Source organism: Nansenia antarctica, assembly GCF_963989245.1.
Source record: "Nansenia antarctica genome assembly, chromosome: 13".
Taxonomy (NCBI): domain Eukaryota; kingdom Metazoa; phylum Chordata; class Actinopteri; order Argentiniformes; family Microstomatidae; genus Nansenia; species Nansenia antarctica.
Window position 1 is genome coordinate 21553104 of NC_137683.1, and position 14830 is coordinate 21567933.

General features: G+C 45.5%; 2 protein-coding genes across 2 annotated transcripts; one reads left to right on the forward strand and one right to left on the reverse strand.

Annotated features, from left to right (window-relative positions):
• Positions 1–3543: 3543 nt before the first annotated feature.
• On the forward strand, positions 3544–4716 carry LOC308169418 (prostaglandin D2 receptor 2-like; the record flags this gene model as incomplete). The annotated part of the gene is made up of 1 exon (XM_080544100.1): positions 3544–4716. One exon carries the CDS (start codon positions 3544–3546, stop codon positions 4714–4716), a length of 1173 nt encoding a protein of 390 aa, XP_080400226.1.
• An 8741-nt stretch (positions 4717–13457) lies between these two features.
• LOC308169222 (G-protein coupled receptor 4-like) lies at positions 13458–14830 on the reverse strand (the record flags this gene model as incomplete). Its single annotated transcript, XM_080543895.1, has 2 exons — positions 13458–13851; positions 14250–14830. The coding sequence occupies 2 exons, from the start codon at positions 14828–14830 to the stop codon at positions 13458–13460; spliced, it is 975 nt and encodes a 324-aa protein (XP_080400021.1).

Genomic DNA, 14830 nt, shown 5'->3' on the forward strand with positions numbered 1-14830 from the left:
ACTGCTCTGTATAACTGATTCACATTTTTTTTTTTACTGTAAATTGCGATATGTTAGACAGCGTAAATATGACTGCTGATTTTGGATCTGTATGAATATTTGGAAAATGCGCTAAACATTGAGATATTTTATAAAGATTCATTATTTAGTGTGGTGAATCAGGTCATGGAGTTTTGAGAGGTTTGCTTTATCTGTGCGAATCCAATAGGAGGAGGGGGGGGGGCACTTTTTCAAGTGAGTTGTCTTTATAGGCTGTATACCTCTTTTTAGTGATGATGAATCATGTTTATGATGAATGCATGGCAGCACTGGCGGACTCAAGGGGGGGCAAGGGGGGCGACCGCCCCTCCTGGTGCCCCCACGGTTGAAAAACGTCTGTCTTAAGTGCCCTTTTGAGTGGCAAAAATGCCCTTTTGAGTGGCAAAATTAGAGGATGTGCCCTACTGGCTGTCCTTCCAATGGTCTAAACTTGACCATGTGCACTGATGCACAGGTGCGGGCGCTGTACAACGTTTTTCACCCCTGCCCTTCAAACAGCCTGAGTCCGCCACTGCATGGCAGATTATGCACAGAGGATGTAGAGGCATAGCCTAGATGAAATCATGTTGACGTGACATGCATGGCAGATTGTGCACAGAGGATGTAGAGGCATAGATGAAATACAACCCCCCGCTCTCTCTTATACGTTTGAGATGACAGCGGCAGAGCACAGCTTGCTCAAGCAAACTTTAGTTGCATTGCAACGTCGTTTTAGTGCAACACCGCAATCGTGAGATAACGTTTCTTTAAAGAGAGACAAAGAGAACAGTGAGTGATTATATCTTCAAACTTCACACAGGTATTGGGGCTAGATAATATATGCAAATATGGACATTACACAAACATTATGCACATTCACATCAAGCTACACCAACAAACTGCATTTAATGACATGACAATTGAAAATGTAGGCCTGTAATATAGCCTATTGTATGAATATTGCCACTTCACCCATATCAGTTTCAGTTTGAGATGACATGCGGCGGAGCACAGTTTGCTCAATAAAACTTAAAACAAATACAAAAACCTGCAACATCGTTTTGTCACAACACCACAATCAGGTCAGATTTGTGAGATAACGTTTCTTGCGGACATGCTCAGATTATATCTTCAATCACACAGCTACTGTCACTTGACGATACTAGTAAGTAGTAACAACCGTATGGAGGCGACCGTATTCGGAAAGTATTCAGACCCCTTCACTTTTTCCACATTTTCTTGTGTTATAGACTCAATTTAAAATGGATTAAAATAATTTCACATAAATCCACACACAATACCCCAGAATGCCAACGTTTTTTGAAATTGCAGTAAATTAATTAAAATTGAAATACAAGAAATACCCCATGTACGTAAGTATTCAGAGCCTTATATGACACTCTTAAAATGTGCTAAAATGCAAACATGCCATCAACAAATGACTCAATAAGTTGAATTGAGTCCACCTTAATGCAAGAACAATAGTTCATGTTAATGTTAATATATTTGGTTTTATAGGGTCTCTGATTTGCTTAGGAATCAATTACACACTGTGTAGATTAGGATTTCCAAAAAAGTGGTTTCACTTTGTCATTCTGGGGTATTGTGTGTGGATTGATGGCAAACTATTTTAATTTCATCCATTTTAAACTGAGGCTATAACCAGTGGTGTAGTCTAGTTTTTTCTAGTGGGTATACTGTGATTTTGCCCTCCCAGTCAGAGCGACACCTGTCCCGTAGCGACACCCCATAAGCATCACCACACTCACTTATGCATACAGTATGCATCTACACCAGTGTTTGCTGCCTTGGGGGGGGGGGGGGGGGGGGGGGGGGGGCATGGACTGTACTTGTACATCAAGCTGCCTCACGCTACAGAAACAGGAGATAGGCTCCTTCCCTATGGGCCGTTAGGCTCCAGAACCATTGGTTCTCAAGGCTACTTACTTATGTGGTCTTGACTACCTGTCCACTTTCTCACCTGGTTCTTGCTCTCTCTCTCTGGTGTGCCGACACCATCCTGCTCTCTCCTTCTCTCCCTCCCTATCCTCCTCTTTCCCTCTTTTGCTGTCAACCAAAAGGCAAACATAACAACCAGAGTATTTATAATTTAATAAGAGGTATACATTGAATTCATATCAAATCATAACATAATTCTAATTGAATATTGGGTTGCTGTGGGCAATGCAGTCAGATACTGTCTTTACTTACTCTCTCACCTGTAAGAAAATCGTATGTCCAACTACAAAAACCAGACATTTCCAATGAGTGAGGGTTTGTTCCAATGCTTCAATCCACTGTCCATGTACTGTAAATATACCATTATGGTATTACCATAAAGCCCAATTCTAGCAGAATAAGAAAGATTGTATATCTACTTTAAGTAAAATAATAAAGTGCCTCCAGTTAGCTCTTTAGCTGGCATGTGTGCAGCAGACTAGCTCATCTAATCACTTCTGAGCGAGCTAGCTTGCTAGTTCTTTGACACTATTATTCACACCATGAAACTATAATCAGACACTTTCTAATCACAATAATAACGACTAATTTGAACCAACTTTCTCTATCAGAAACAGTAATTATATTTGCTAACGTTTCAACTTGCTTACTTTCTTCTGCAGAGCTTTCACCCTGCAAAAACTCTCTCGCGTCGCATGCGCACACAAAACAAACCAAAAGCATTCTCCAGCGGCACGAAGCTGTGTGTGGAGGTCTGGCCCGCCCGCGAATTTGCGAAACCTAGGATGGTAAGGGGAGGCAGGGCAATACCGTTACCTGATTGGTTGGCGAAGCACTCCCTCATTGCCCCCTCATTGCCTGCCTCCCCCTACCATCCTAGGTTTCGCAAATTCGCGGCCCGCCCACCCCAAGGCTCTGTAGGGGAAATACTGAGACTAGCATTCTGAACGACTGGTTATGCGATAACAAACATGTCAGAAAGTTCGAAGTAAGTGCTTCGTAACACAGACGGGGTGAATTTTATGAATGAAAGTGAAAGTTCTGTCACAAAACGCCGTTACGTATCCTCGCGCATTTTCTAGTGGGTATACGCAAATCCTTGTCCTTTCCTAGTGGGTATACGGCGTAGTCCTGCGTATCACGTAGACTACACCACTGGCTATAACACAACAAAATGTGGAAAAAGTGAAGGGGTCTGAATACTTTCCTATGGCACTGTACTTCCATCAAAATACAAGGCCCTCTGCTACCCCCTTGTGGTCAGCAGTGTCCTAAAACACTGAGATAATAATACTAGAACATTTAAAAATGAAACTGTCATTATGCACATATACATAATATGCCGACATTATGTACATTCACATCTAGCTACACCAAAGAAAAAACTGCATTTAATGACACAATTAAATAATGTAGGCCTGTAATATATCGTATGAATTTTGACAATTGACATGATCACATGGCTCTTTTACAGTATCGTGGTGCAGAGCTGTATACGGCGGCCAAGTTCAGGACTGAAGGTAGGCGAGTCAGAATCTCACAGGGGAGTTCAGACCGCTTCCAAAGATGACCAGCCCCATCTACTGCCCCCTCATCCAGCAGATGGTGAATTCCAGTGAGCCCCCCAACTCCTCGGCCAGGGCCGGGGCCATGAGCCTGGGCACAGTCTGTCTCCACGGCGTGGTCTCCTCCCTGGGCATCCTGGAGAACCTGCTCATCCTAGGGGTCATCGGCCTGCAGGTCCGCCGCTCCATCATCAGCGTCTGGATCCTCAACCTGGCCGCCTCGGACCTCCTGGCCACCGCCTCCCTGCCCTTCTTCACTGTCTTCCTGGCCCGAGGCAGCACCTGGACCCTGGGAAACACCTTCTGCCGCCTCCACTCCTCCGTCTTCTTCCTCAACATGTTTGTGAGCGCCTTCCTCCTGGCGGCCATCTCTCTGGACCGCTGTCTGGTCGTACTGAGGCCCGTGTGGGCCCAGAACCATAGGAACGTACGGCTAGTCGGGAGGGTGTGTGGGGTCACCTGGGTGATGGCCATGATCTGCACCGTCCCGTTCTACCTGTTCCGTGACACCATCCCCCGACGTGACGGGAAGGTCATGTGTTACTATAACTACGCCCAGTTCCTTCCTCTGGGTGATATCGACCTCAAAGGGCTGTGTGAGGTGCGTCAGGAGTCCCTGGCTCTGATCAAGTTCCTCCTGGCCTTCCTGCTCCCCCTGGTGGTCATCATAGGGAGCTATGTGACGGTGACCGTCCACATCGTGCGGCGCAATCAGGGCAAGCGCCGGTCCTTCCGCTTCGTGCGGCTGGTGGTGGCGGTGGTGATGAGCTTCGTGGTGTGCTGGGCGCCCTACCACGTCTTCAGCGTACTGGAGGCTGTAGTCAAGCACCAGCCCTCCTTACAGGGGCTAGTAGCTCGTGGCATGCCCATTACAGCGAGCTTAGCCTTCCTGAACAGTGTGATCAACCCCATCCTGTACGTGTTCAGCTGCCCAGACCTGTGCAGTAAGATCCGCCAGTCGCTGAGCACGGTGCTGGAGAGCGTGCTAGTCGAGGACCTGGGGGAGTTGCCACGGCGACGCAGTACGGCCGGCACGTTAATCAGCATCTCAGAGTTTCAGCTGAGGGGGAGAGGCCTCATCCCCTCCAGCCTGAGGGAGGCAGACTCCAGGGAGGATGGGGGGGAGGAGGAGAGGGAGAAGGACCACTCCTCTTCCACTAAGGAGTCCTCATGACCTGAATTTAGTCCAGATGCCAGTTTTGATGGGCTGTGATGAGAAAGCCATTCAGTTTTGAATCAGTGTTATGTCCGCCATAGACTGAATGTTTGACTGTCCCTCCTAAAGACCTCTTCATCCCCAATATCCCCCTGTACAGTTTCTCAAAATGTAATAATATTTAAAAAAAAGAAAAATCTAAATCTAAAAAGTATTTCTTCCTTCTTCTAGCATTGTAACTGCCAAAGGCCCCTGGTCCTAGCAAATATATTATATCTTTTTAACTCATTGACTGCCAAAGACGCCAATTGGCGTCTTATAGAATAGTAACGTTGACTGCCAAAGACGCGTCTTTGGGGAAAAAAACATTTTTTCGCGGGGATCGCGTTATTGACATGTTCTACACCTAGCGAGTGAATTTCAGACTTGGGTGTAATGTATTTCGGTCCCAGATGGGGGCAGTAGTTCGATAAAAGCCTGGAGAAGGAAGTGGCTTGCTGTGGGTTGTAGTAATGGCGAAACGGATCAGGGTATGTGCCAAACGCGGCGCGGAGCATTGCGGCCATCGCGCGACTCTTCAAACAGTTCAGAGTCGGATGATACAGAAAAAGTGCAGGAAAAAAAAAAAAAAAAAAGTTCTGCAGAAAAAGCTCGTTTTCTCTGTTTATTGGTCAAAATCAGGTGTTTTTGCTGAAACCACCCTATGTTCTACGGACGATTTCTAAACATTTAAAGAGGCTAGAAACAAACTTTCTTTTTCTGATGAAAGAAGAGAGTCTAAAGTTTTGGTAGATCTGTTCAATGTTTATGTAGTCCGAAAAGTCAATATTTGGTGGGTCTTCAAAGTTCAGCGAAAATGCCCCAAAAGTCTGGCAGTGTGGAGCTCTCCGCTCTGAACATGGCTGGCAGTGTAGTATATTTCTGTAGTATGTATGATCTATGTATGAATATGTGGTATGTTTTAGACACACACACATGCCAGGGCATGCAGGGACACAGATGACCAGCAGGGACCTTTGGGGGGTGGGCAGGGACACACATGCACGCTGGCCCCTCCCCTCTGGAGGGGAACGGGGAGAGAGACACGACAAGCGCTCTCTTCTCACCCAGGATCCACGGGGAACAGATGTAATGTATAAACCTGCCTGTAACTAATTAAATTATCTTAAACTAACTGTTCTTTGATTCATCATCAATAAGAATACACGACAGTAAATGGCGAGCTAGCCAGGAGATAAATGTAACTTAATTTACAGTATTTTGCGAACTTCAATCTAACAAAGAAGGCAGATTTTCTGCAGAAATCTCTCTCTAGTCGATTGGTGTGTTTAAAATAAACTGTAAATCTCAGATAAGTTATAGTCAAAAGAATCTGTGTAACGGTAATCTTGTTGGAATAGATGCAAACTTTTCATAAATCTTTGGAGTGTGGGTGGTGAGAGCCGGACTTTGTAGCCCGTTTTTTGTAAAATATGGTATGTGATTTGTTTGTACGGTATTGGAATATCGTGTGTGTGTTTGTGTAAAATTCGGTGAGGTTGTGTTTATGTGTTGGAGTGTGGGTGGACTCGGTAGTCTATTTTGTATTGTAGCAGAGAGTACGCCATTACTCTTTGTCTGTGTGAGAGGACGCCGTTGTGTGGGCGGCCATTTGCAGTGTGTCAGAGCAGCGGAGTTTAGACGCCATTTTTATGAGGGAAACGTGCAGTGTACTTTCAGCGGAGTTTAGACGCCATTTGCATTTAGACGCCATTTGCAGTGTGTCAGAGAGTCTAAAGGACACACACAGAGGCCATCTTTGTAAGGGAAGCGTGAACGTAGAATATTTGAATGAGATAAATAGTAGTTGGGCTGGATTGAAAGATAGTCTTGATGTTGCTGTGTCGTGAAAAGTAATCGTTTATGAAAACAAGTTGTGTTGGAGAGATTGTTTTGGAGCAGGCTACAAACACGCGGTGATTTTTTAGGGGAGACGGGTTGTAGCCCCCTCTTCTTGCCTCTGCAAACAGGCACTCCTTTGGAAAGCATTCCTTTGGAAAGGAACCTGACTGATTAATTACATTCCTTATTTCTTACGGATCATTTTACATAGACTATAGTATTTAAGATAGAGATATGGTGAATTGATCTCGGGGTATTTTAAATAGTTTAGAGTTACGGTTAAAACATTCATAGCCTTGGCTAAGAGTTGGCGCATGCGCAATCGATGCGCGTTAGCCGGAGCACAGCTCCATCTGCTGGTCGAAATACGACAATACATTTTAAAACACTAAATCCTCAGGGAGATACAGCTGAGGTCGATGAAACAGTCCGATACATTAATAAATAGATGGTTATAAATGATTGTAATTGAGAATTGATCATTTTGTTCCTTTCAAATAACAAGTCGATTTCCTTACAGATTGTAATGAATAATTAATCATTTTATTCCTTCCAAATGACAAGTCGATTTCTTTAAGTGTGTAATTAATAATTAATCATTCATTCTTTTCCAAATAACAAGTCGATTCCTTTACAGGTTATAATTAATATTTGTAATTTACATCTTTTATTTTAGTTAGGTCATTTCCACAGTGTTTGATTAAGGAATAGCAGAATAGTACATATTTGATAATTAAGCAGTAAAAGGGTTTTTGTAAATCAGTGAATACTTAGGTGTTGACCAATCTTTGTGATTTAATAATTGTGTTGACCAGAACTGTAATTAGGATTGAATGAGTAATTAAGTGACACATTCATAAACAATTAGGAAACACATTTAAGTATAAAGTACTTACACAGAGATTAGATTTAAGTTAATACTGCACTGACATACACAAGAGGCAAGTCTGTTATTCTGGAGTTGCAGGGTTTTTGTGGGGATGGTTAATACAGTTATATTGGACTAGCATTTGTTTAGCAAACAAGATAAAATAAGGTGGGTTGTAAGAAGCGTACACCTTATCTAATATAGAATATTGTCAGCATATTGAGCCAAGTAGAATGGGGTCGAATTCCACGAAGCTGTTAAAAGATATTAGTGAACATCGTGGAATGTTGGCTACGTTATCCCCTATGGCTGTAGTGGAAAAAATGAATCCTCTTGTTAGGGAAATTAGCAAAATGTCTACGAAATGGAATAGCCGTTGGGCATACATTGAACAGCCGTGGCCGAAAGAGGGCAGCATTAATTTACAATTAATTGCAACATTGGAGATACTTATCAATGGGCACAAAGCACATCAAAGAGGAAAGATTAGATCAGAGAAACGCAAGTTAGAGTTAGCTATTTTAGATCTATTTAAGGTAGAGGGACAGAAAATAGCTCAGTGTCCTGCCCCCAGTCCCCCTCCCTATGCTAAGGCACTGGAGGATCATTCCCAGAAGAAGAAGAAGGAGCCAAGGGGAAAAGGGGACGACAGGAGTGACGAGGAAGATGACAGCGAAGATGGCAGTGCAGACTCAAGTGATGACGACAATGCAGATGGAGGCTACAACGCGCAGGGCAGGAAGATGATAGCCACAGCCGAAAGGAAAGGTGGGAGAAGACGCCCGGAGAAAGAGGGAGATTGTCACCGAATGTCATCAAATACATTAAAGAACTGTCCAGTGCTGATTCGGGGTAACAAGATGGAATATCATCCGTGGCATCATACAGATTTGTCTGAAGTGATCGAGAAACTCCCAGTTCTTCAAGAGGGAGGACATTCTTGGACGGCGCAAGTCGACGTGATACTGATAGGAACGCAGGCCGCGATGGGAGACCTGAAAAGACTCTTAGCTTTTATTGCAGGATTGGATACAATGCAGGAAATATTGATGAAGGCAGGACTTCATAGATATATCAATACATCAGTTTATGATCCAGAGCTCTTCGCAGCAAACAGAGGCAGGCTGTGGAAAGCAATCAGAGAGACCTACCCTACTCACATTCACCCAGACAATATCATTGTGAAGCCACTGGGGGGGGATGAGAATCCCAGGGGTTATATTGCCCGTATGCACTCTCAATGGAGAAGTGTGACAGGGAAAGACGCTGAAGATAACCCCTTAGAAAAATCCATAATCAGGGAAAAAATACAAGAAGGGCTTCCTACCCCAGTTAAGGATAAGCTAGCAGAAGTGGTGGGGCTACGACACATGAACAAAGCTGTTTATATAGACCACGTAGCTCATCAAGTGGAGTTATATCGAAAGAACATTCAGATACAGAAGGCACGAGACGAAGAATCCCTCAGAATATTGACTCATTTGCAATTGACTGAAAGCGAGAGGAACATAGAGGGAGTGCAGGCTTTAGCCCCACAGCAACAGCCACCTGGAGTGCAGACTGCTACTTACCAGTCCTACTCACAGGGGCCACAAGGGGGGTATCCTGCTACTTACCAGTCCTACCCACAGGGGCCACAAGGGGGGTATCCATACCCACAAGGGCCACCAGGGGTGCAAGCGGTTCCATGCCAGATGTACACACAGCCTGGCCAAGGACCACCACCAGGGGGATGGAAAGCAGCAGGGAAGGAGATGCTAGAACCATGCCAATGTGACCAGAATGGACATCTAGCCTGTGCCTGCTGCAACAGGCCCCAGGGGGGCGCAGGGGGGAGCCAAGGAGGAGGATATTGGCCCCCTACTACACCTGCTCCAGGAGTGATGAACCCTTACGGAGGCCCAGCAGCTGGCCTATAGGGGTGCCCGGAAGATCCGAGTGGGAGGTGCCAGCTGGTGGTGACACAGAAGCCTGAAGGCGCCACGCACCTCCCTATGTCTAGAGAATATGTGAAGACAATCGGATTTGAGGGAATTAAACAGCTGATTCCTACAACTGAGCTTGTAGACTTAGAGTACAAGGGACAGAGAGCAACTCTGTCAACACTTGTGTCAGAACACACGCCAACAGGGCTGCTAGGGAGAGATGCTCTATGCCAATTGAACTGTACAGTAAAATGCACACCTGACGGCTGTCAGGGGACGATGCCATCCGGTGCTCAGGTTCCATCGACAGCCAGAGTGATTAAGCATAGAACAGACCTACAAGCTTTGCCTTTAAAGGGAGCTGATATAGAATATTGGGTTGATGGGTCTTGTTACGGGGTAGGAGAAACTTTGTGCGCTGGGTATTCCTTAGTTAAAGCACAGAATTCAAAGTTTATTGTAGAACAGGCTGAGGCAGTTCCTCAGCCTTGCTCAGCCCAGTTGGCTGAATTGATTGCCCTCACAGAAGCATGCAACTTGGGAACCGGACGGAGAGTGACAGTGTACACCGACTCTGCCTATGCACATAATGTTTGTCATTTTAATGGAGCTGTATGGAGGGGGCGGGGTTTTAAGAGAACTGATGGTACGCCTATACAGCATCACGCACAGATCATGAAGCTGTTACAAGCCATGATGAAGCCAAAGGAATTAGCTATAGTGAAGTGTGCCACACACAGGTCTGACTCATCACATGTCACACAAGGTAACAGGGCTGCAGAGGATGCAGCCAAAGCCATTACAGGAGCAGACAAGGCAGGTAAAGGTCTTCTGGTCACACATGAAAAGCAATTACAGGGCATGGTCACACTTGAGGATTTATTGATGTTACAGAGTAGAGTAACTACGTTAGACAAGAGCGTTTGGCTAGCAAGGGGGGCAAGTCAGGATGACACAGGTCTATGGAGGAATCATGAGGGGTTGGTTGTAGCACCCTCAGATTTATTAGGCATGTTAATACAGGAAGCCCATGGATTAGCACATGTGGCTAGGGGGGAGGTAAGACGCAAGATCACCAAGAAATATGGGTTTTGGAGTCCATATTTGATGGAACAGATTGACCATGCTTTAGGTCAATGTGGGGTCTGTTGGAGAAACAACATCAGAGTGGGTACACCAGTGGTGTCTGGGCATATCCCTACCCCAATAGGGCCACGGGTGGTGGACAGGGGGGTGGATGTACAGAGTAGGCAGGATGTTGTGCCAACAGGTGCCGAGGTCCCCAGAGAACCTGAGAAGGAGGAGCTACGAGGAGATGCTGTGGTGTTGCCAGAGCCAGTGGCAATGCCAGTGTTACAGCCAGTGACATTACCGGCAGTGCCTGAAACCGAGGGGACAGTGGAAAGCTGTCCAGATGCCAATGAACCAGAAACCAACGAAGCAGAGAGTGTTGACAGTCTGGAGGTCCAGCCTGGGGGTGTCCAAAGCCTGGACACCTGTGCTACTGGGGATGCTGGCGAGTGCCTGCACCATGCTTCAGATGATGCTGAGGGCGACTCCCCAGACCTTGATCAGCGTGGGAGGGGACCAGGCGGCTGCCTTAACCTCAATGACACTGACGGACGACGACCAGTTAGGAAAAGATTAAAGACTATGAATAGGGTAGTGAAGCAGCAGATCAAAGGGAACGACGGGAATGGACAGCAGATGATAGCATGGCTGGAAGCGGTCTTAGGGGCATGGGAAACTTATTTTGCTAAGGTAGGCGCACCTATTATAGCAGACATGATTTTTGACTTTCTTAGGAGGCAGGGCCTCATTGACTGTTTTTGGAAAATCAGTCACTCAGTCCACGTTAATGAACTTTTCAGAAGACTAGTCCTCACCTGAGGTGGAGATCTATGCATTAATGCCTTCCCTTTGTCCTATGCTTACTGTTGGAGAATTATGTGTTATGATAACTGAATGTCATTATTTGTGTATTGTTTGTTTGTTTCTATATCGTGTGATTGAGGTCAGTTGAGAAGTGATGTGGTGGTTATACAAAGCTAGGAGAGAGGTTCTGTTCCTAGCGCAACGAAAATGGAAAGCTCCTGACTATGGAAGTGTTATCAATCTGAGACAGCGGTAAAGGCTGTTCTCCAACTGGGTACAAGTGCTAGTAACCTCTGACCCCGACGCTTCAAGGACAAAGAAAACATCGGTCGTTGGAAGTTTCTGTATTGATTTGTGCATGTTAAACTGTGTTTAGTTTAATTGTGATTGTTATTTTCAAAATTCTTTTTATTATTGGTTGTTTTCTATTTTTGTTTATGATATCTTTGGTTCCTAATACTGGTCCTGGGTTGGTCTGTGTTATTGTGCTTCTTGTGTTGTGTGTTGGTGTAGTTTTTCTGTCTGTTGTTGTTTATTTTTTAGTTTTTAATTTTATTTAAAAAAAAAAAAAAAAAAAAAAATTTTGGGGATGTTTTGTGGGGTTTTGTGTTTTTGTTTTTGTTTTATGGTAGTTTAGTTTCGGAACACCCTCTGGGTGGTCCGAGGGGGGATGTGTAGTATATTTCTGTAGTATGTATGATCTATGTATGAATATGTGGTATGTTTTAGACACACACACATGCCAGGGCATGCAGGGACACAGATGACCAGCAGGGACCTTTGGGGGGTGGGCAGGGACACACATGCACGCTGGCCCCTCCCCTCTGGAGGGGAACGGGGAGAGAGACACGACAAGCGCTCTCTTCTCACCCAGGATCCACGGGGAACAGATGTAATGTATAAACCTGCCTGTAACTAATTAAATTATCTTAAACTAACTGTTCTTTGATTCATCATCAATAAGAATACACGACAGCAGTCAAAGAGTTGGTTAATGATGACTGATGTATAGATGATTCACTTACTTTAGACAAATGTACTTGTTGTAAGTTGCTTTGGATAAAGGTGTCTGCTAAATGTCGAAAATGTAAATGTAAAGTTTTCCACACACAGGAACTAAATATTGTGTTTTTGCTTTGCTGCCCATGCTGCATGGCCTGCAGATAAATAATGTGCATTTGCATACTATTAGCTACCCACTACCGATTTAAAAGGGGGGGGGGGGGGCTAAATACGATATGTCTGTAAAACTTCGGATGATATGAAGTTGACGGAGTTGAACGTTTCTCACTTCAGCCCTGATCAACATGGACATGAACCACAAGCCACAGGTGCAAGTCACCAGGCACCAATGAACTGAGACTTGCACAGCCGTCACATTGTACAAACCTTTGCTTCAGATTCAGATTCAGATTCAGATTCAGATTCTGATGCCAATCCGATTCAACCCATTATCTCTACCACGGAAGAAAGAGATGCTTTATTTACTGTATGCAAAGTACATCAGGTAAGTCATGAAAACAAGGGCTGAAATGTTGAAAATGATGAATGAGATTGTGGTGAGGGACAAGCAAACTATCAAATAAAACATCATATCAAAGGTCTGTTTCTGTCTCATTCGAATCCTGTTACAAGCATTCACAAGGCTGTGGTTTATCTCTACAGGGAGGCAGCTATGGCAGTGTGTTGGAGGGCAGTCACATCAGATGTCTTTGTCAAATATAGTTTCCATAGAGACTTGGTTTGACGGAAACAGTCTGATTGCTTCACCATTCTGTTTAATTTCCTGTATCAGTCTGATGTCCTCCTCTCATTGAAGCCTAGGGTTGTGGCTGAAAACGAATGCAAAGTGATTGGATCAACTTCCAAACAATGAGAAAACCAAACCACCCCCATAATTTGTTTACATTATACGATTTCCAAAGGGCTCATTTAGTGGTTGAAGGCCTACAACTATGGCGAGATCAGGCTGTTTCGGAGACTCTTTTTTATATGGGATACAGAGCCAGGCTGGCGTTGTGACACTGGAACAAGACATGAAGTATGGCATCATCATATTTGAGCATGCTTTTGATGCAACAGTTAGCTTCATGCCTCTCAGCCAGCCACACACACATATTCCCCACTGGGTGGCACTATTGCAACCCTCTTCCCTGACTAATGAAGGCGAATGCAATGCAATTGATGAGCTTCTTTATGGTCGGTCGTTATTAAACGCTATCACTCTGATCTGGAAGCCCTCTGAGGCTCAGGGTGACCTGCTTAGGGGCTCCGGGACCCTGCCCCAGACAGGGCAGAGACCTCCGCAGCTCCAGCCTGACGTCTTGGCACAGGAAGATGTAGAAGAGGGGGTCCAACAGAGTGTTGAGGCTGGTCAGGCCGTAGCAGAGGCGGTAGACAAGGAAAATGGACTGTTCCAACCCGCAGGGTTCGTCTGTTAGGAGCAGGGCCACAAACCTGTATCCCCCTACTAGGTGGTAGGGTCCGAACACAAGGATGAAGATGGCGGTGATCACAATGAGGATTCCGGTTATTTTGTTGCGCTCGCGGTTGGAGACGGAGGGGGAGCGCCTCAGGGTCACCCCGATGCGTGCGGAGGTGTAGCTGAAGGGGAGGGGCAGAATGATACAGATCCAGTTAAAAAAACAATATATATATATATATATATTTAAATTATTTGTAATCTAGATAAGATTGTTTGATTGCACTGATCTTCATTATGGACAACATAGTGATTTTGGCACTTGGCCACTGAATTCCATGGAATACATCAGCTTACATGAAGTTGCCCCTACATCTCTGTAGTAATGCTGTAATTACATGTAACTACATTATAGTAACATGTTATTATTGCCCAATAATGACCACATCGTCAACACATATTTATGAGCAAAAATGGAATCGCGGAAATTGATGGAATAAGGTTATTGTTCAATATTATTAAATGACCCAATTTTTAAACCTAACCCTAGATCAAAACACAACCAGACTATTACACTCACCCCAGTATCCCACAGGGCAGCAGGAACCCCAATACAACAGTAGCGATCTTAAAGTGGGCGTATCTGTTGCTGACAGGGTACTGCTCCAGACAAAGCAGCCTATCCGAGTCAAACACAGACGGAAGCAGCCCCCCCAGACACAACAGGAAGGTCAGGGTCCAGACCGCCACCCCTGAGACGGCTGCCGTCCGCACCGTCCGTACCCCCCGGCTGCTCAACGGGTGCACGATGGCCAGGCAGCGGTCCAGCGCGATGAGACACAGGAACGCTACGCTGGCGTAGATGTTGACGTAGAAGATGTAGCCCACAAACTCGCAGGCGGCTCGGCCATAAGGCCAGTGGTGCGCCCCCTGTAGGTAAAGGATCCACAGGGGCAAGGTGAGCAACTGGAGGAGGTCAGAGAGCAACAGGTTGAGGATGTAGACCAGCTGGCAGCCACCCCCGCCGGAGCGGCCCAGTTGGTACAGTCCCCAGAGGGACAGCAGGTTGACTGGGAGACCCAAGGAGAAGGCCAAGCTGTAGATATAGGTGAGACCAACTCTGTCTGTGTCCAGGGGGAGGTTGCAGCTGTCATTGGACAT